Below are 23,479 nucleotides of genomic sequence, written 5' to 3'. Positions count from 1 at the left end.
AATGGATAGTAAACCTACCTGACCTTTGCACTATAGGGAGGTATTATCTTTATTAAACTGAACCATAAACAAACCTAGCCTTTGCTCCAAACCAGAATTTTTTAATCTCAGCACTGTTGACATTTTGGACTGGATACTTCTTTGTTGTGAGGACAGTCAAGTTGTGAGGAATTACAAGATACTGAGCAGATTCCTTGCACACTACCCACTAGAGGTCAGTAGCACTTGATCATTTATAATGAGCCAAAGTGTGCCCAGAAATCGCCAAATGTCCCCTTGGAAGCAAATCACCTTCAGTTGAGAATGACTGTTCCAGAGGAAGTCACTATCTGTGTTTGGAGGCTGTTCACCAGGCAAATATCCTTGATAAAGCAGTCCCAAAAAAAGGCAATCTGTGTCTCAACTCACAAAACATGCAAAAACACCAGAGATCGATGGTGAACTGCCTCTCAACAGAGGCCTTAATCCTCACTTCCGAAACTAGATCTGCTTTTCAGACATGTATAAAGTACTTGGTCAATTTGCACTTGATATTTACATACACACGCACATACACACACACACACACACACACCCTTCTTCATGGTCCTTTGACTAAAGTTACAACACGAACCATTGAGATGATGAGAAACAAGTCCAAAGAAATTAAGCAGGTATGGCCCCCCCCAAAAAAATATGCTGCTGTGCTGTGCTTGCTGCTGCTGCTAAGTCACTTCAGTCGTGTCCGACTCTGTGCGACCCCATAGAAATGGCAGCCCACCAGGCTCCCCTGTCCCTGAGATTCTCCAGGCTGTGCTTAGTCATGTCCAAATCTTTAAGACTTCATAGACTGTAGCCCACCAGGCTCCTCTGTCCATGGGGATTCTCCAGGGAAGAATATTGAAGTGGGTTGCCATGCCCTCCTCCAAGGGAACTTCGCAACCCAGGGATCAAACCCAGGTCTCCCTCACTGCAGGGAGATTGTTTACCGTCTGAGCCACCAGGGAAGCCCAAGAATACTGGAGTGGGTAGAAGATTCCCTTCTCCAGGGAATCTTCCCGACCCAGGAATTGAACCAGGGTCTCCTGCACTGCAGGTGGATTTTTTACCAGCTGAGTTACCAGGGAGGCCCCAAAAGGAAATAGCTGAGCCCAGGAGTATATGATGGACATTTCCTTTCTTATGCAAGAATTGTTTCCGTTCCTTGGGTTAATAACTAACTTTTTGCAGGGAGGAGGGCATTTAATACTCTTTCCCCAGATCACTTCTGTGCTTTGAAGTTAGACCTGGATACAAATCCCAATTCTTCTACTTAACAGTACAACTGATGAGCAAGTAATTCTACCTGTAGGAGCTTACTTTTCATATATAAGGTGGGGGTGATAAGACCTACCTTACAGGGTTGTCATCACAATTCCATGAGCTAAAGTGCCCAGTACAGTGCCTGGCACTCAGTAAGTACTGAATAAATTGTAGTTATTGCTTCACGAACATCACCATTAGGGCAGGTCCTCAGCATCCCTGGTGGCTCAGATGGTAAAGAATCTGCCTGCAATGCAGGAGACTGGAGTTTGATCCCTATGTAGGGAAGATCCCCTGGAGAAGAAAACAGCAACCCACTCCAGTATTCTTGCCTGAAAAATGCCATGGACAGAGGAGCCTGGCAGGCTACAGTACATGGGGTTGCAAAGAGTCAGACACTATGGAATGACTAATACTTCCACTTTTTTCTTTTCTGTTCTTACTATGGTCAGCTTTACACTAATGTCTCCACACTCTCACTTGGTTTTCCACAGTATTTATGACATAGCTGCTTAGAGCAAAGATCTATGGAGCAAAGATTACCAGGCCACAGAGAGAAAGATTCTAAGACCTGACTTCATAAGCATCTCGTGCCAACCCCCTGAGCTAGACAATCCCAGCTCCATTACCAATAGGTTCAAAGAAATACCTAAATAGGTCAAAACCTACTCTGACCTTTTGTTACCTGGTTTTCTTTTCTTCAAACTGACATCAATGTGTTGAAATTGCCCAGCCTTCAGCAATCTGTTTAATCAGTCTCTCTTGCATACTTGTATTTTTAATAGGCTAGCATTCTTGTGTCAAATCAAGCTCTGCGGACTCTTTTCAAGGCTGTTCAAGTATTATCGAGATCAATTTCCCCTACATCCCCTCCTCTTCCCGGTGATCATCCAACAAGCAAAGAAATACCTATCACAGATTACAAAACTTAAGTGATTAACAGAGAGATCTCCCTTCCATAATAATGCTATGACCTTCCCTTGATATTTGGCATTTTTGACTCTGGAATATAAATTAGTCTTGGTTCCCACTGCTATTAGGTGTTGTACATACGTGATCTTCTTTGTCTTAAAATATAATATTTAATTATAGCTTCACCGAAGACTTAAAATCCCAGTTTCCCTCAGGGAAAAAATACCTACAACTGGAGTTTATGAAAAATTGTTAGTTGTAGCTAATCCTGGGTAATAAGTTGGATTTTGGAAATCTGTGTGATTTTTAACACACTAAGCTTTTCCCCAGGAAGGCGACGCTTACAGAAAATGCCTGTGGAATAATCAGGCAGTAACTTCACTGCTGCACTGGTAAGACAAACACAACTGAGAACATCATCTATGGAATTTGTTGGATTGTGGAATTTGCTCTTTGAAAAGGAAAAATCACATAATAGCCAGAGAACAAGTGGCAATTTCTGGTGATTTTGTATTCCCTTGAGCCTGGGATTATGAATTCCCCCTCCTCGCTTAAATTCCAATCCTCCACTTAGAATTGTAAGGAACCTGACTGAATTGTATTAAAAAGCCTAAATGACTTTTATTTCTTGTGTCATTTAGCCAGAATGAATACTAGTCTCTTCTCTAAGAACATGCGTGTACACACACACACACACACACACACACACACACACACACTTCTACAGCACAGTGTTCCACTGGCCAAAAAAGAAAATCAATACACACTTAGCAAATATTTGAGCTGCATTTATGTAAGCAATTCCTTCACGAAAAACAAATTCCAACCATAGCCATTTCAAGGACCCTAAAGGACAGAAGACAACAGCACTTTCAAACTGCTGTTCTAAATGGAGGACTTTTTTTTCTAGATAAAACCCCCAAGCCAATGCTCTTTTGTATCAAACCTTCTCCCTCTGTTTCTCATACCTGACTCCAACCCACCTCATTCTTCAGTGCTGTTTATTAAAGATATACAACTTTCTGTAATAAAGACTGCCCTAATGGCTCCTCTTTGTAGGAATACTAGGAAAAACTGAAGGTGTTTTATTTTTAAGGTCATTCGGTCACATAGCTAGCACCTGAGAAGGTTTAACTTATATCTGCATGAGAACAGCAACCCACAAAACTTGAAAGAAAATGGTAGTCATTGGTTCACACGTCTTTTTAAAGGCATGGTGGCTACCTGGTCCACTGGAATCTCAACTTGAGTGTCTTCATCTTCTTGGACTTCAGCTGCCCCCCGCGTTTCTGATCTCTCCTCTCCAGCTTTGAAAACGCCTTCATCTATAATTTGAGACAAATACACAGTGAAAATCAAAATCCAATTGTGACATCATGTGGCTGAATGTTGAAATTACAATCAAATTCCTATTGATTCTTTTTTATAGGTATTCTGGTTCCCCTTGTATTGGCAAGATTTTTGTAGCCTCCAATTCTTCTAGATTTTCACTGGAAAAAGGTTCAGTGACCAACACAAGGCTGACCCAGAGGAGCAGGGCTATGTCCCAGCCTCCCCCTCACCTTCTGGTACTGATTAAAACAACACAATCCTGCACAGATATTTAGAAGGGCAAGATTTCCCACCTATTATCTCTTTTCTCTCCTCCTAGCCATGAAGCAATGATGATGCTTGGTGCTTGCAAATACTACTTTTAGCATTTTGCCTTTCCCAAAAGAATGCTATACATTGAAAATTATATATTAGAACAATTCTCTCCATTCTGAGTAACATCAAAAATATTTTTACTGCAACAGAATCAGAGCTAACTCCGTATCTCACACAAATCAATCTTTTATTTTGCAGGTTTCCACAGGATTTTCACAATATATGTCTTAAAATCCTTAACTGTAAAACATAACCCAGATCTTTAAGATGTTAGGTTAAGCTCCTTCGATTTGTTCTCCTATAGAAAGCAATAAGGACTGTTCTCCATATTTGCAGTCATTTCAACATCTTCCCTCTGTCTTCTCTTCACAGGCCAAGTAATCAAAGAATCACAGGACCATTTGTCATTCTGTCTATCTGTTTGCCTCAGGACAGGTCTAATGCTTCAGTCATTCTCATGGATGTTTTCTCTGCCCAGTCATTTACAGTCTCCAGGGATGGAGATCCCACCTCCTTCTCTGATAATCTATCGCAGCATATGATTACCCTTACAGTCTAGAAAATGTTTCATCTTTTGTCTTAAAAACCCCTTCTACTTCTCAAATGGAAACTTCTCTCTCAGAGCACAAATATTTAACACATTCCACATGAAAATATTTCATATTGTCCAAGTTGTGAACTCACTCTTCATAAAGCATAAAACACAACTTTACATTCGCTGAGGCTCAATTGTATGTGAAACACAATAGGAGCCAATGTGGCCATATAAGATATAACTGAGATTTAGATTTCTTTCAAGTTGCTTATAGACTAATGAGCAGATAGAAATATATACACATCATCAATAAAGTGCCCTGATGTAAAAGGAATAAGGTCTATAATAGAGCCCTGTGGAAGCTTAGGAGGTACGGCCAAGTGAAAAAGGAAGAAAGGAAGGGAGAGAGGAAATATAACCAAACTCAAGTGCTTTTCATTTCTCCTAGAGAAACCATTTTCCTTTTTAATTACTTCTCTGCTATCCTTTTTAAAAACCAGGAATAACAGAGCTGCCCTCAAAGCTGATTAGACATGTTAGATTAATTCATTTTTTACTGAAGGATAGTTAATTTACAATGGTGTGTTAGTTTCAAGTATACAACAAAGTGATCCAGTTACACACACACACACACACACACATATTCTTTTCCATATTTTTCCACTGAAGGTTATTATAACATATTGAATATAGTTCCCTGTGCTATACATTAGGTCCCTGTTGTTTATCTATTTTATATATCCGTTCATTTCAGTCACTCAGTCGTGTCTGACTCTTTACGACCCCATGGACTGCAGCACGCCAGGTTTCCCAGTCCATCACCAACTCCCAGAGCTTGCTCAAACTCATGTCCATCAAATCAGTGATGTCATCCAACCATCTCATCCTCTGTCATCCCCTTCTCCTCCTGCCTTCAATCTTTCCCAGCATTAGGGTCTTTTCTAAAGAATCAGTTCTTCTCATCAGATGGCCAAAGTATAGGAGCTCCAGTTTCAGCATCAGTCCTTCCAATAATATTCAGGACGATTTCCTTTAGGATGGACTGGTTTGATCTCCTTGCAGTGATCTATACTATTTTATATATAATAGTATATATATGCTAATCTCAAACTCCTAATTTATCTCCCCCTGCTATCTTCTTTGGTAAGCATAAGTTTGCTGTTGTGTGTGTGTGTGTGTGTGTGTGTGTGTGAGTCTCTTTCTGTTTTGTAAATAAATTCATTTGGATCATATTTTAGATTCCACATATAAGTGATATCATGTGATATTTGTCTTTCCCTGTCGGACTTAATTGGTCTAATGGTTATGTCCTGACTCCATCGAATCTTATGACTGAAAATGTGGATCCAAAATGAAATTGCAGCTCAGCATATCAGAAGAAAGAATAAAGAAAAACAAAACAGAAAATGTGGTGATTTTCTCATGTACTGATGTTTAGCTTGGAGTAAATGCAGAAAGTTTTGGTCACAAGCTCAACAAAGAGATTCTTGAGCTAAGAAAAGTACAGGGAAGGACACTTCAAGGGGCAAGGAAAATAGCTTATAATTATTCTGTCCGAAAAGAAGAAAACTGAAAGGGAGTAATCCAAGTCTATAAAATCGGAGTCAACAAGAAGAGGGTAAGTGGATATTTGTCTCTCCATCAAATTCTGGAACACGAAACTCAACGAAATAATAAACATTACATTGATGGTAGAAGACATTAATTAAATGATAGAAAAATAAATTCTCCTTTACTCACATGTGGAGCTCATAATTCTGAGAACGCATAAAGGCATAATAAACTAATTTCAAATAGGGCTGCACATTTTATCAAATGTTATTTCCGAAATGGTTGAAAAAGGAAAATTCACTGTGTTTGACATTCCTTTCTGCCTTCTGAATTACTTTAAAAGGCAACAATCATAGTAATCCACACAATGTCCTTTAAAGACAGATGCTGGTCCTGGCAGACTATGACCTATGTCTGTGACTTTTGGGGATGACATATTTGCATCCGAGCGTTGCACTTGCTTTCAAAGAGACCACAAAGAGAAACCTACAGATACTAAAGAAATATATTTTTGGTGCTCACATTCATTGAAATGTTTAACTGTATCCGAGCAGCGCTCTGGATGGCTTGCAGATGTGTTTTAGGATAAACATTTCACAGGAAAAGAAGAATGAGATCAATAATAACAAATAACATGGAAAGGGCACTGGAATGGGAAAATGGCAACCATGAGGACAGAAACAGCAAGTAGCCAAGTCAACAAAGCTCAGCATTGTGTACAGTGACAAAAACAGAGAACACAAAGGGAAAAGTGTTTGGTTGGGGTGTGGCGTAGGATTTGTTCCTCACCGAAAGGAGATGTGTGAGCCACCTCCTTCAGTAGCACGGAGCAAGAAAGGAAGGCTGGAAATAAACAAACAGTGATGGAAAAAAGAACAGCGAGAAAGTTACTTTATGATCAGAAAAAGGACTTGAATTTGTATTAAAAATGTTGTATGAAATTTAAAATAGAGGAATACGAATTTCTAGTGGAAATTTTTTAAATCGCATTTTTTGATTATAGATTATTTAATATGCATGCATGCATTTTAGAAAACTTGGGAGATGAAGGAAATAAACATCCCGTGACCCAGAGATTCTCTCCCCAACTCTCACATGTTCACACACAGACACTCATAAAACTGAGACCCTAATGTATATATAACTTCAAAAGATTTTTTTACTTTAAAACCATGTCATGAGTATTTCTCATGTCAGTAAATGTTATTAGAACACATAATAAATTGATGGGTCCATACTGTAATTAATGGATGATGAACCCAGATTCTTGCATATTCTCATACTTAGAAAAGAAATAAAACCATTAACTAAGTAAGCTATCTGCTCCTCAAAAATAGCACTGACCTTCTACCAAGATGATGCTGGATTGAACATACCCTTTTGTCAAAATCACATATGTACTGGCCTCCCCCTTCACCACTTCAGAACAGTTCTCAAAGCTCTCAGAGACAACCTCCCAGGTTAAAATCCTCAGATTGGCTCAAATAAAATTCTCCATTTCTTTCTTAGATTGACTACTAATTTTTTTCATTGAAACCACTGGTTTTTTTTAGATGAACATACCTATGATAAAGTTTAATTTCTATCAATAAATTAGGCACAAGAGAATATCTGAATTTCCAGCACCACTCTTCTTTTTTTAATATTTTATTTTTACTTATTGATTTGGCTGCACCAGGTCTTAATTGTGGCATGCAAGATCTTTCGTTGCAGCATGTGGGATCTAGTTCCCGGACCAGGGATTGAACCCAGCCCCCTGCGTTGGGAACACGGTTGTCTTAGCCACTGGACCACTAGGCAAGTGCCCGGCATCACTACTCTCGCACTTCGGGGCCACTATTAAGTAAGATCAGGGTTCCTTCGAACACAAGCACTGCAATACCTCTACAGTCCATCTGGTAATCAAGAGGGTTACTGAAGTGTTTAAAGAGTGGGATAAGCTGGACAAAGGGCTGATTCACGTCCTGGACAGGAAGAGGCGGGAGGGCGTGAGATTTCATCGTGCTTCTCACAACAGCATGCAATTTAAAACTTATGAATTGTTTGTTTCTGGAGTTTTTCATTTAATATTTTCCAACCATGGTTGACTGTGGGTGACTGAAACTGCAGAAAGCAAAACCACAGATAAAGGGAAACTACTGTACTTCATTCAGGGCCAAACTGGATGTTCAAAAATATGACAAACATTCATGATGAGTGTTCAAAGGCATGTGAATGTTCAAGGTGAAAGTTCAAAGGCAGGCCTGAAAACTAGAAAATTAAAAACACCACCAAAGAATTGCCAACAAGGCCAAAATACAATGGTAAAGAATTAGAATGATACAGTATGTTCCCTTTCTGTCAGTGCCACAGTAAACGGGGCAGATGGGGAGGATAAGTTGGGAGATTGGGGCTGAAATATACACACTACTGTAGATATACACATATATATACATAACAGATAATTAATAAGAAGCTACTTATAGCACAGGGAACTATACTTAATACTCTTAATGCTCTATATGCAAAAAGAACCTAAAAGAAAAGTGAATATGTGTTTAACTGATTTACTTTGCTATATACCTGATACTAACATATAACACTGTAAATCAAATATACTCCAATAAAAATGAATTTGAAAAAAAGAAAATCACAAAAAAAGGCTACTAAACACACACCCCATGGAAGAAGGCAAACATAAAACATTAAAAACTTAAAACACCTGCTTGCAAGGATAGATAACACATGAAATTTTAAATTTTTGTGAAAATATTAAGTGTTTCATCAAGGGCAGTATTATGCAAGCACTTCAAAACCTACTTTCCCTTTATTGTGACTGCTCATTTAAACTTGTACATAAAGTTAGATCATAATGGCAACCATTATGTGCAATGATTGTATAGGTATTGCTACCAATACCTCAGATGTCCTCACCACAACTCATTAAGGGTAGGTGCTACCTAGGGTCGGCTTTCCAGGTGGTTCAGTGGTAAAGAATCTGCTTGCCAATGCAGAAGATGCAGGTTCTGTCCCTGGGTTGATCCTGGTATCCTGGAGAAGGAAATGGCAAGCCACTCCAGTATTCTTGCCTGGAAAATTCCATGGACAGAGGAGCCTGGTGGGCTATAGTCCATGGGGTCGCAGAGACATGCCTGAGAGACTTGAGTATACAAGCTACCGAGAGTAAGGGGTTTAGCCTCTAATGGGACACACAATTACTTTTATTGTCCCTCAAATTTACATAAAAACAGAAATTTAGTCTTATTCCATCCCAACATCAACAAGTGCCCCCTTTTTGTCATATATTGCCTGCCTGTGAAATTTTGGTGCACCAATAATCATCTGACCCACTTTCAAGATTTCTTCTAACCCTTATTACAAGCTTTAACATAATTTTCAACTGCTCATGTGCCAAAGACTCTCTAATCTACACCAGCCTCTTCATGGATCCCCAAGTTCATATATCCAATTACCTAACTTGACAACTCACCTTGGATGTCTAATGGGCATCTCAACCTTAACATGGTCATAAGAGAACTCTGGGTCCCGAGCCTAAACTGTTCATCCTCTATATTCCTCATCCCATAACATAGCACCATCACTTAATCCCAAACCTGGGAATTCTCATTTCCATCTTGCTTTCACTCCCTATATCCATTCCATTCTAGCCCTGTCAATTCAATCCTTTTAAATACACCCCAAATATGTGAATATTATTTCCAGCTCCACTATCAACTTGGTTCAATCACCACTATTGGTTGGAGGGGCTTTTACAACAGCTTGCAAAGTAGCGTCCCTCTGCTTCTACTCTTGCTTTCCTCTAGATTGTTCTCCACACAATAGTCAAGTAATATTAACAGATAATCAGAATTACTAAGAAACTCTCTAACACTTTCCAATATACACAGAATCCAGGTTCCTTACCATGGTTTACAGATGTGTAATCTGATCCTGAACTCCCTTTTAGACCACATTTCATACCAGTTTCTCTTTGCCCATTAAATTCCAGGTACATTTTGTTTCTCTAACAGCAAACTTATTGCTACCTTATGTCTTTGTTGTTTTTACACCTTCTACCTGGAATGCTCTTTACTCCCTTTTGCCATGATTAGCTGTTCCTTCTCATTCAGATCTCAGGAAACCTGCCTTGTTCCAATTCAAGTCATTCACCACAATACTCGGTTTTAACTCTGTCACTAGCGTTTATTACTAGCTGGTATTTTTCTTGCTTATTTGGTGTTCTAGTGTTTCTCAGTCTCCACCAAAGTGTTGGCTCCAAGAGAGCAGGTACCACACCCTACTGTTCACTGTTCTGTACCTAGCATAGAAGAGAGCATGGCACACAGGAGTTCAAAAGGCGTTTGTTGAAAGAATGAAGAGCAAGCACCCAAAAATATTTGCTGCATGGAGACAGAATATAAAGACAGTACAATGTAAAAGCCACTGCTGCTGCTGCTGCTGGTGCTAAGTTGCTTCAGTCGTGTCCAACTCTGTGCAGCCCCATAGACGGCAGCCCACCAGGCTCCCCCGTCCCTGGCATTCTCCAGGCAAGAACACTGGAGTGGGTTGCCATGTCCTTCTCCAATGCATGAAAGTGTAAAGTGAAAGTGAAGTCATTCAGTCGTGTCCAACTCTTAGCAACCTCATGGACTGTAGCCTACCAGGCTCCTCCGTCCATGGGATTTTCCAGGCAAGAGTACTGGAGTGGGGTGCCATTGCCTTCTCCAAAAGCCACTAGCCCGGTCCATTAATTATTTGTGTTGTTACAGGGTTTTTGCCCCAGTCTGGCCACACTTGGCACTATAGCATTTAAATGAGGAGAGGGATAGAGGGAAGTGAACAGAAAGAAGACTAGCATAAAAGCTACACACGGATCCATACAAATGAGGCTATGTGTGGTAGGCAAAATAATATGCTACCCAAGATCTCTCCACCCTAATCTTCAGAAACTGAGTAAGTCACTTCGTGTAGCAGAGGTGAATAAAGATTGCAGATAGAATAACCATTGCTAATTAGCTGACCTTGAGACGGGGAGATTATCCTAGATTATTCTTGTGGACCCAATGTCATCACAAAGGTCCTTGGAAATGAAGAAGAGTGGAGGGGAGATCAGTGTCAGGTGAAGGACCATGGGGCCATTGCTGGCCTGGAAGATGAAAGGAGGCCATAAACCAGGGAATTGCAGCCAAGCCCTCAAAACTAGCAAAGGGCAAGAATAGAAAGTTTCCTCTTAGAGACTCTAGAAGGACTAAGCCCTTGCCAACGCCGTGATTACAGCCCAGTGAGGACCATTTTGGAAACTCTGAGCTCCAGAATGGTAAGATGACAAGCTTGTATGCTGTTTCAAGCCACCACGTTTGTGGTAATGTGTTACAGCTGTAACAGGCAACTAATACACTGACTGCTCAAAACTAATGATCTGGAAAGAATAGTGGGGGCAAGAGCTTTCACAAATCAGCTTTCTGACTCCTGCAGACACCTGCTGAGGGAGGGCAGACACCCTGTTCCTCCTGCTCTGAAGGCACTGGTTACAAAACCTCCTGCAAGTGTGCAGCCTTCTGTTTTCCTTCTCTGTTATTACCTCCATTTCTCACTCCCCTACAATGTACAAAAAAACACCCACCCCAAGATACCCACACATCTGCCAGAAAGGAGAAAAGGGATTCAATTTTTTTAAAGTCCTCCCCTACCCTAAAATCTTCATTATAAAAGCCATTTGCTAACAAACTAAAGAGCGAGGATAAATTTGATACACAATACTGCTTTCATTCAATTACTACACTGAGGATCAAATTCAATGCTTGGATGCACACTACACCGAAATTCAGCTCTAATCTTTTTCCTTTGAATCATGAATAGACATTTTAGTGTATATTACACAGCAAAGCAATAACAAACACTCTAGTAAAAATAAAAATGCTCCTCAATTATTTTTCACTTATCCCTTATGAATTTTATTGCCTAAGAAATGAAAGCAGAGCTGCTGAGGTAGGGCGGTCATGTCATCACCATGTAGTTTGTAACAAATACGAACCTGTTTCTCCTACAGAAATGGGATACAAATGCTTATGCATTTTTAGCCTTTCCACAACTACAATGGCAGAAATGAAAGCATTTCCTTATTTCAGTGCATCACTATCTAGTTTAGTAACATTACAGAATTTTAATATGTTAAAACTGTCAATGTTAAGTAAGAAAAGTGGCCAAATAATGAATGATACGTTCATGTAATTGGTGATAATCAGTATTTAAGCCCAATAATCTTGTTTAAGGCTCCTCTCGTGACTCAGTGGTAAAGAATCCACCTGCAATGCGGGTTCGATCTCTGGGTTGAGAAGACCCCCTGGAGTAGGAAATGGCAACCCACTCCAGTATTCTTGCCTGGGAAGTCTCATGGACAGAAGAGCCTTGTGGGCTATAGTCCATGGTGTCACAAAAGAGTCAGACATGACTTGGCAACTAAATAACAACAAAAATCTTGTTTAAACGATACTTTCTCACCAGGTTTATTAAAAATTCTTTTAAAATTGTATTATAAACTATAATTGAATGTGTTCAGTATTTGAAACTGATTAGAACTTATCAGGACAGAAAAAAAGAAAAATAACAGAATAATGGCCAGTTTTAAATAGTTTCTGGAAATACAAGATATCTATTAAGTGGAAGCTCTATATGTAAATAAGAAAGTTTAGTGTGACCATAAACATTTTACCATGCTTTACTACTGAGACTTTCTCATAAAAATATTAAATTAACTATAAAGCATTAACTTTAAAAAGCAGCTCATTAAACCCAGTAAATTACTGAGAAAAAATGTGAGCAGCAAGGAGTTTATGGCTTTCAGTATATAAGATAATATTCTAAGAAGGGAAAAGTACACAGCTCTCTTTATAAGGAAAAATCACGCTGTCTTTATCTGTGTCATCAATCACTAGAGGCAGAATTCGAAGTAAAATTGGTAAGGTGACACCCAAATAATGTTCATTAGCTAATATGGTTATTGTGAACTATACTCATATGTGAAATATATTTAATTTCCAATCAAACCCTTCCCAGATCCGGATTGTGGTCATCACAACATCTTAATGAAATTCAAAGAAAGCACTTTTGGAAAGTGGACCCCGCCTGAAGTTTAGCAAGTAGTGATTTCAAGAAGAAGAGGGATTCCCATGTGATAACACTTCCTGATGAAGAGGGTACTGGCCAGCCTTCTCTGATCCTCATAACAATTTGTACAATATCTCCTTTATAGTGCTCCCCTGAATTAAAGTTTATTATCATCAGGCAGAATGAAAAACTAATCAAGTAACAGCTAATGTTCTGAGTACATCTAATTTAGTACAGCCATATAACCCGAATGTTTTTTAATCACTAATCTTCCCCATATGTTTCATTATGACCCATAAACTCAAATGGAAACTCTTTACAGGAACAAGACTATCACAAGTGAGTGATATTTTTCTTTGGAAATTTAGAATATTATATGAAAATAACCTTATCTATCCACTTAAATAGGCTGAGTTTTCTTAACTGCAGCTTGAATGGTATCTGACTTCTTTCTGTGTTCTGACTCCTACTCTAGATATTATCATCTGTTATGCAACTGATGTTTAAATTTGACTATTAAGTCTTTGCACAGACTTAATCTTAACCATTTTGATTATTTTACCTTGACTTTAAATGGGGATAACAAAATTTGCTAAGTGTAGGCAGAAAATAAAAGTAGTATTATTACTATTGATTTCCCCAGATCAAAGATAATTTTGTTCTTATCCCTTCATTTCTATTTTATTCTTTTTAGATGTTTTAGATTTTCATCAAAATCAGCAATATCCAAAGAACAAAGAATAAAACACACATATATATATAATAATTCATGACAAAATTATTTTATAATCTATATCAATTTTGATATACTTTATAAAGTTCATAACAGATACATGGATCTGAGAATAATAAAATACTTCTGAGTTGGCTTACCTAAGCCAACAAGTATACATAGCTTTCATTTTTTCATTTCTAATTTTGTAATCATATAAAAATTACACTGCAAATTAGATTTAGTTTATCAGAATAATTGAATTGTTCCTCATTGGGTCCCAGTGACTTGAAGTTACTTAATAAGTGACTTAAAATTCACGATTCCTGTTCTTATTCTGGCTAATCCAACTACCTCCAAATGACCTTGTGTATTTTAGTCTGTAAAAGAGCTCCCCATACTCAAGTTACTTCTCTGCCATAGAAAATGTATCATGGCTGTTGTTCAGTTGTTAAGTTGTGTCCCACTCTTTGTGACCCCATGGACTGCAGCACACCAGGCTCCCCTGTCCTTCACTATGTCCTGGCATGAATTTGCTTAAATTCATGTCCATTAAGTCAGTGATGCTATCTAACCATCTCATCCTGTGCCGCCCCCTTATCCTTTTGCCTTCAGTATTTCCCAGCATCAAGGTCATTTCCAATGAGTCAGCTCTTCGCATCAAGCGGCCGAAGTATAGGAGGTTCAGCATCAGTCCTTCCAATGAATATTCAGGGTTGATTTCCTTTAGGATTGATGGGTTTGACCTCCTTGCAGTCCAAGGAACTGTCAAGAGTTTTCTCCAACATCACCATTCAAAAGCATCAATTCTTCAGCATTCAGCCTTCTTTACCGTCCAGCCCTCACATCCATACATGACAACTGGAAAAACCATAGCTTTGACTATACCTTAGGTTTGACTATCATGGTAATAAATGGCATACTTTCATATAACAGAAAAAGGCTTATTGTCTAGTAGGACACTTAAATGGAAAAATCAGTGGAATAGAATGATAACATAACTAGTGCTACACAGACTGCTAAATATGCATAGAGGGGACTCCCCTGGTGGTCCGGTGGTTAAGACTCCAAGCTTCCAAGGCAAGGGGCATGGGTTTGACCCCTGGTCAGGGAATCAAGATCCCACAAGCTGCGAGGAGTAGCCAAAAGGAGGAAAGCTACAGGCAAAGTGAAAATCAACTGCAAAGGAGTAATCAGTATTAAGGAGTGTCCTCCAGCTTTGGCATCGCAATGATCTGGTCAACTAGGTGAAAGTACTTTTCAGTTTAGTTCAGTTCAGTTGCTCAGTCGTGTCCAACTCTTTGCAACTCCATGGACTGCAGCACACCAGGCCTCCCTGTCCATCACCAACTCCCAGTTCACCCAGACTCATGTCCATTCAGTCAGTGATGCCACCCAACCATCTCATCCTCTGTCATCCCCTTCTCCTCATGCCGTCTTTTCAAATGAGTCAGTTCTTCGCCTCAGGTAGCCAAAGTATTGGAGTTTCAGCTTCAATATCAGTCCTAATGAACACTCAGGTCTGATTTCCTTTAGGATTGATTGATTTGATCTCCTTGCAGTCCAAGGGGCTCTCAAGAGACTTCTTCAACACCACAGTTCAAAAGCATCAATTCTTTGGCACTCAGCTTTCTTCACAGTCCAACTCTCACATCCATACATGACTACTGGAAGAACCATAACCTTGACTAGATGGACCTTTGTTGGCAAAGTAATGTCTCTGCTTTTTAGCAGAACATAAAAATCAGATTATATTGGGGTGCAGAATAAAACAGTGTGCCTATCAGAGAACAAGGGCAATATGAACCACTCTTGGAAGATGATGGGCTATGAACTGGAGAAGAGAGACCATAGTCATAAATCCTAACTCAGAGGCCTGATGCCACAGAGTTAGTAAGGGCTGAACAGGGTTAAATCCCACTTCTTCTGACTCCTGCTTTCCAAAGAATTTGTCACAGATGTCAGCACCAGAAAGTTGTTGCTAAACCTATGTCCCTAATGCACAAGCATGTCTAATGAAATCCAAGCCTTCTTGCAGGAACCCAAACAATCCTCATTCACCCATGGCCAAGTTAAACCAAAACGGATCGTCTTCATGTTGATAATATAAATGCAGCTGGAATTGTATTTCATGAAAATACCATTCTTACTATACAGACATTTATTGGAGTTTGAACCTTAGCCAAAAATCCTAAAAGGATTACAACAGGACAGGCTGGCTGTAGGTTGTAAGGGATGTGGGGAGAGAAGCCCACAGGCATCAACCATACCAGGAAACAAGTCACCTTCAACTGGCACGCTTGAGTGAAAGCATTCTATTTAACACTAATGTGGTCATTCAGGATCATTTCAGACAAAGAAATTAAAACTCCTTAGATTCAGGAGACCACTAAGAATTCATGCAAGGAATCTAAAAACCAAGAGAAACCAGAATTAGAAATTTTCAACTTGAGGTTTGAAAGGTGGAACGACTGAGATGGAAGACTGAGATCCTGCTTCTAAATATTTTTCCCAAATTACATATACACCATATACTTAATGGATTAAACCTAGCTCAGATATGCAAATAAAAATGAACTGAACTGAATTTCCTTTTTTAAAAAGTTGGTTATTAATCCCAATTATTTCTAAATTACAGTTTTAATGATCTAAGGCCCTAACATTCACTTTCCACTTACTAGCAATAGTATGCTTTAAAATACTATGCTTAAAAACGCCAATCCTGCTAGAAGTGTAAAGTAAGTATAATATCACCACTTTCAAAGCTAACCTAATCCTGAAGTGGGTGCTAGTGATGCTGTGAACTGCGGTCCTCACTCAGGGTCGTGACATGTACTGTGAATGTGCAAATCCGTGCAAATCGGTGCAAATCAGTCTTCCGGAAAAAAAGAACGTGGATACTTTTACATCAAATCTAATTGGCACAGGTAATAGATCTGCATTATTCTTTAAACCTGAGTGATGTTGTTTTCAATTTAACCCAGCATTTTAGAGGCTTGTATGCTTCCATTTGCTTTAGAGAATCAAAGTGAGATCTCTTTAAATGCTTGGCATTTAAAGGTGTTTTTATCTGTTCCTCAGCAATTTTTGAAGAGGAAGATAAATTGTTATCAGAGCTGATGCTTTGCTAAAGATATAACTTAGCTTTGATTGGTAGCTAATCTTCCATCTTAACATAAAATGGGAAGTTAAAATATACCCAATTTAGCATATCTGTGAAGACACATGCAGTCTACAACTCAAGGAACTGCTGTTAATAAATAGTAGATAAAAATAAATTTTTGCTTACATTTTTCTCTGCAGTATCTACTGTGTCCCGAATTTTATTTAAAATAGCCTGAGATAAATTCATTTAAATGAGTCTGTTGAACTCCATGTGAAGATGCTTATCTAACCACAAATATGTCCATATATCATGTACAAATTTGTATCAGCAATTGATAGACCATCAGATATAAAGTGACCATATATCAACTTAGTACCAAATTTGAGAGAATCAAGTAAACATAAAATGCCCAACCATCAATGGGAAGAGAGCTAAACAGCCTCAATTAATAATGAGAAATATGTAAATTAGCTACAAAATAGTACTATTTATTATGAAACTATCAAGGAACAAAATTCAAAACAGATTAAAATGAATCAGCCAGTATTTTGCTCACTTTGATTTGATGCTGTTCTGACAACGGGTATTGACTGAATACCCACCAGATTCTGCATTCTTTTCATTTAATGTTGTGACTTAGGGATTCAGTTTGGGTCTATAACAAAAATCGATGTATGCCGTATGTTTGCAAAGATAGAAAACATTCTCCTTTAGCATTTTAACCTATGATTCAAGTTTATCATCTAAGAATTTCACTCCAAAAGGAATAATTCTGGTCCCTTAAGCTAAGGAATGATATCTTTCAGACATCCTTGCTTTTTTTTATTAAACTGGTAATTGACAAATACCAATCATCTACTTGTTTTAATCTTGGAGAGAAGGAACAGAAATAAAGTAATCTTTCATTGAGTTTTTCATTACATTTAATTTTTAAGTATTTTCATTGCATTAAGGCTGGTAAGAATTAACTTTCATTTGATTATTATAATATTTCACATATGTGCAGTCAAGATAAAACACAAAGATTGGTAAACCTAAGACAGTATCTATTTTAGGATGAGCGGAGATGCTTACTGTTCAATAAAGAAACTTTTTCTTCTTCAGCATTTACCTAGAGCAAGATGTAAATTAATAATAATGGTAACAATATTAATGGTGATGATCAGCTAATAATTATTGGATGCTTATTATATGACATTCATCATGTTAAGCATATTACATGTATTAACTCATTTAATACCAAAGCAGCTTTATGAAGTAATTACTAATATTTCCTGCATTTTATATATGAAAAACAGAGGTCCTCTAAAGGTCATAGGCAGTGAGCAGTGAAGCAGGATTCAGACCTGGCAATCTGACACTAGAGTCTATGTTTTTAATGGCATGTTTCCCAATCTACCGATTGTGGCTCATTAGTAAATTGTAACATCAATGTAATGCACTACAACTGTTTTTTTAATAAGATAGAAGAAAACAGAAAATATATTGTCAGCTTCATGAGCTTGTGATCTATACTGTCTCATAAGGCCCCATTCTATGAAAAGCCTCTAACTTGGCTTAATGATCTGCTGCCAGCATCTTGAAACTCTGAATAATTTTCTTTTTGACAGGAAGTCCAATGAGACAATGCAGCATGTTCATGAGGAGAGGATGCATGCACGATACCTGTGCCCATGGTTCCGTGTCTTAGGTGATGCCGGGTGAGTAAAGAACTCAGGTGGACCCAGGATGCATGGGCGACTGTCAAGACCCAGAGTGAATACAGGATAAGCACGTTACGTCTGTATCCAAGAAAGGTGTGGTGGGACCACACTTTGCAATAAAACCAGAACTTGCTTCCAAAGAAGAAAGAAGGCGATGGCCTTCTAAGAAATAAGAACGACTGAGGATAATCCTATCCTACTCTTTCTTACTCGTGTTACTTTCCTGTAGTAGTCAATCGCTTCTGCTGAAAATGATGACATAGAAGAAAAGGGAAACATAAGGCAACCCAGAGTCCTGTTCTTTTTAGTCCTTCCTTACTCATCAGTACCCCTAAGGTAAAGAGTGCTGTAGAATGTACATATTAAAAATGAAACAAATAGTTGTGTTAGTTTTATATAGTAAAAACTGTTCTGATAAGAACAAAATGCACAGGCAATATGAGCTAAGAAATACAAATTGTACAATTTTGGTGATTTCATATATTAGCTAAGTGATCTTATACTATATCATTCTGGCATTGCAGGTTATAAAGACAAATGGTACAATTAATCTTAATAATTTAAACATCTAATTTAATTTTTCTTTACTTAGAATGACAACAAAAGCAGAATAAACAAAACATCGTGACAAACTGAGAAAGAAAGAGACCATGGAAGAAAGGAAAAAGTATATATTTAAGTACGTTTAACAGCACCTTTTCCCTGCATTTTAAACAAAAGGTCCCACATCTTTATTCTGCATAAGACCCTGCAAATTATAGCGTCGGCCCTCTGCAGTACACATACCAGGGTAACCACTGTTTCACAAAACTTTTATTTCATGAAACAAATATACACAAGCAATATGCAGGGCTTCCCTGGTGGCTCAGCGGTAGAGAATCTGCCTGCCAATGCAGGAGATGTGGGTTTGATCCCTGGGTCGGGAAGATCCCCTGGGGTAGGAAATGGCAACCCACTCCAGTATTATTGCCTGGAAAATCTCATGAACAGAGAAGCCTGGCAGACTACAGCAAAGCAATCAGATACAACTTAGTGACAAAATAATATATGCAGGTGTACTGTCTCATGACGTAAAAAAAATTTTTTTTTCATATGATGAGTCAAAGAGAGTTTAAAAAATCACTTCACTACACTGGAGAAAATAAAAGGCATAAAAACGCTCACTTCTTGCCACCCTGGAAGATAATCCACTTAACGAGGACAATGTAATTACCTGAATTCCTGCTCCCTGTTATGTTCTGTTTCAAGTCTAAACTCCTCTGTTCAATTCCTAAAGACCCTCATACTTTGGACTGACTTTCCTACTGACTTTCCATAGCTCTGCAACTTGACTCCTCAACCCCAGGGGAACATGATGGTGCTCACTTCCGTGTACTCTTCACTTCCTGGCCTCTATTCAAGCCATCTCCTCCCAGCCACAGCACCGGCCCATCCTTCCTTCCAGACACAACTCAGGGGCCCCTTCCCCCAATGTCTTTGTCTTTCACGTCTTTGAAATTTTTATATTTACTCCCTGTACCGTAACGGTACCACATTATGGACAATTCAGATGTTGCCCCAGAAAAGATATGAGATTATCTCATACTCATTTCTCCCACAGCCCATGACGTTTAACATGGTTGGGCTACATTGTAGCACTCAGTATGGAGTCAGGAGAGGGAGAAACAATGCAGTTTTTTTGAACATTTACTATATATGTTAACCACACTCCCCATGACTACCCTGTGAAGTAGGTGTCTGTGGATGACTTTACAGATAAAGAACCTGAGGTTTAAATAATTTGCCCAACTTTCATAGAACAGGACCAAGGCCTAAGCTTCTCCCAAGGCCTAAGCTTCTCCCAAGCTCCTGCCTTTTAAATGGTACCTTGGAAAAAGCATCGCCAATGTTAAGGTAATGAACAACTAATCATGCTAATTAGACCAAACCTGAGCAAATGCTTTATAAGTCACAGGGGAGAGCTGTTTTCGTTTGTTTGTTTTTTGAACTTTAAGGCTGCCTTCTAAGTTATGGATGAAAAAAAGGCAAATTCAAATTTGAAAATGGAAATAGGTCAGGGTGAGAAGCTGGAGGGGCATGTGAAGGAGGGTGAGTAGTTTTGACAAACAAGACAAAGGAAGAGAATACTCTTTTATATAAATTAAAATTGTAGGATAGTGTGAGAAATTAAACTCTGGAAGAATAACAGAGAACTGTCAATTTTTAAAAATTGATGGCTCAGGCATAGAGCACAAGGCATGAGCTTGAGCCTGGCATATGCTGTGCAGGGAGCTGGCGAAAGAAAAAAGTTTTATCTGTTTTGTTTCATGAATGGAAAGTAGAGGACTCTATCTGTGAGCTTTTCTTTAAAATCTTTAACCTACTATTGAATCTTCTAACCATCTCTTAGAATAATTTTTCTTCCAGATGAAGTAAAACAACATTTTTTCCTAACTGAGGGTTTAACTGTTAGACTCCTTCCATAAAAAGCATAATTGTCAAAATAACCACAAGGTTTAATACCTGATTATATCAGAAATCTCAGTGGAAATAAAAATGTTAATGTAGGATTCGAGTGTAACAGGCATTAATACGCAGTACGAGAACATCCATAATGATTTTATTCTTAGCTCAAAAGTGAAACGCAACAGATTTAATTTCAGTGTTAAAGAAATTCTGTTTGGCAAAACTAATACAATTATGTAAAGTTTAAAAAAAAAAAAAATAAAATAAAATAAAATAAAATAAAATTGGAATAAAAAAAAAAAAAAAAAAGAAATTCTGAAAAACCAACTGTTTTCCTTAGATGTTCCTGAAGCTTCTGTATATCCTTTCTCATTGAAAGGAGAGCTGAGATCCCTATAAAATAACAGTGCGTCCATAAGACAGTGGAATCAACTAGAATACAAATAAAAATAATCAAAAAATCAAATCACTGTTTAAACAGTGAAGTCACAAAGTTTCACTATAATCCAAGTTATTTTTATTTCCAATAATATTTGCTTATTTGGATATATTTTCTTTTGGGGGGAGCAAAGGCTAAACTTTCATGAAAAAAAGAAGGACTGATTAAAATGTGTATTTTCATACAAGGATGTGTGCATTAAAAACAAATCATGAGGTTCTTCCACAAAAAGTCCATGGCCAAATGGACTGAGCACACATTAATGAAATCCACTGCTGCTGCTTCTGCTAAGTCGATTCAGTCGTGTCCGACTCTGTGCAACCCCAGAGACGGAAGTCCACCAAGACTCCCCCGTTCCTGGGATTCTCCAGGCAAGAACACTGGAGTGGGTTGCCATTTCCTTCTCCAATGCATGAGAGTGAAAAGTGAAAATGAAGTCGCTCAGTTGTGTCCAACTCCTGGGTATAAATGGAATCCAGCAATCCCCTGTCAGAAAACTTTTGGAAAAGGCTTTTAAGCAAAGAGAGAGCTCATGATATCATTGCGATTGTGTCGAAGTGAACTGACTTCTTTATGAATGCTATTCTAAGAATATTCATGCAGTCCAATTTGACATTTAAATGTGTTACACATTGTTCTTAAGTATATTTTAGGCTGCACATTTTTAAATGAGATGATAAAACCATATGCAATGGTCTTAAGGAGCCACAAAGGAAGCAGAGACCAGGATGATATTTCTGTATGCATGTGAGCTGGGAAACTCCACTCCAACAAAGACAGCTATTCACTGTTCTTTTAATTTAGCAACTGCAAAACTACCTTTTGTGTATTCAGCATCCCCTCTCACTTTCCCAATATTTTACAAAATTCATGTGGCTTGCAACAATTTTACCTTAATTTTAGAAAGACCTTCAAATCGTCAGAGAGGGTACACACTGGCAAATTAATAATGCCATAAGTTACTTATATTTTATATACTGCATAAAGAGAACTTGTAAATAGGAGGGTTTACCTATACGACTACCCACACACATACACACTTGTGTGTGCATGCACACACACACACATACACACATGCTATTATGCATGTTCTGAGACTATAGCTCTTTGGTGGACCCGAAGCTCTCTTTTTATTTTTAAGGAAATTTTGAATTCTCAGGTATTTCTAGATTTTTTTAAAATTTATTTACTTATGGCTGTGCTGGGTCTTCATTGCTGTGCAGGCTCTCTAGTTGCAGCAAGAGGGGGCTACTCCCCAGTTGCGGTGCATGGGCTTATCATTGCTGTGGCTTCTCTTGTTGCAGAGCATGCGCTCTAGGGTGTACGGCCTTGTAGTTATGGCGCGTGGACTCAGCAGTTGCAGTTCCAGGGCTCTAGAGCAGAAGCTCGGTAGTGCATGGGCTTAGTTGCTCTGTGGTATGTGGGGTCTTCCAGGATCAAGGATCAAACCTGTGTCTTCTGCATTGGTAGGTGGAGGCTTTACCACTAAGCCACCAGGGAAGCCTCCCTTTTCCTTTTTAATTTGACTGGTTTCACCTAAATATATATTCCTCCCCAAATCCTGACAATTTCTTGCTTTAAAATCATGTGCTCCCATTCATACCAAAGCAGTAAAAAACACAGTATATCACATGAAAGCATAATGAGCAAACCTCCCTACACTCCCACATAACACTGTGCAACACTGACATCCAATATTTCTGCCACATGTCTACATCCTACAGTTCCACTTTCTCCTGCTTATAGTTTTAATCACGAATTACCCAACAAGTATTTATTCTTTGTCACCTGTGTGCCTAGCATTGTATAAGGATAAAAAGACGTTTAACATGTAATACTTTCCCAATAATGGATATGTATTCTAATTGGAAGTGGACATCCGCTGACTGACAAACCTCGGTTGATACCTGCCCCCCACCCACTTTGATCCCAGTATAAGGCCAGCATTCAGGACACAAAAATGAACAAACGCACAATCCCTGCCCTAGAACAGACCATGTTCACGATAAATAACATTTTATATAACAGGTACCATAATGAAGGTCTGTGCAAAGGGCAAACA

The 23,479-nt window shown here is 38.5% G+C and overlaps 1 protein-coding gene across 3 annotated transcripts in view; it reads right to left on the bottom strand.

The window, feature by feature from the left end:
* DCDC2 (doublecortin domain containing 2) overlaps positions 1-23,479 on the bottom strand; it is a 149,998-nt gene that overhangs the window by 24,133 nt on the left and 102,386 nt on the right. For all 3 annotated transcript variants that reach the window (XM_070778317.1, XM_070778316.1, XM_070778318.1), the window contains one exon: positions 3,418-3,518. In XM_070778317.1, coding sequence (XP_070634418.1) covers positions 3,418-3,518 — 101 coding nt within the window. The remainder of the gene's footprint in view (positions 1-3,417; positions 3,519-23,479) is intronic.

This window comes from Bos indicus, chromosome 23 (genome assembly GCF_029378745.1).
Source record: "Bos indicus isolate NIAB-ARS_2022 breed Sahiwal x Tharparkar chromosome 23, NIAB-ARS_B.indTharparkar_mat_pri_1.0, whole genome shotgun sequence".
Taxonomy (NCBI): Eukaryota; Metazoa; Chordata; class Mammalia; order Artiodactyla; family Bovidae; genus Bos; species Bos indicus.
The sequence above is the reverse complement of the archived record's forward strand: the minus strand, read 5'-3'. Positions and strand labels throughout refer to the sequence as shown.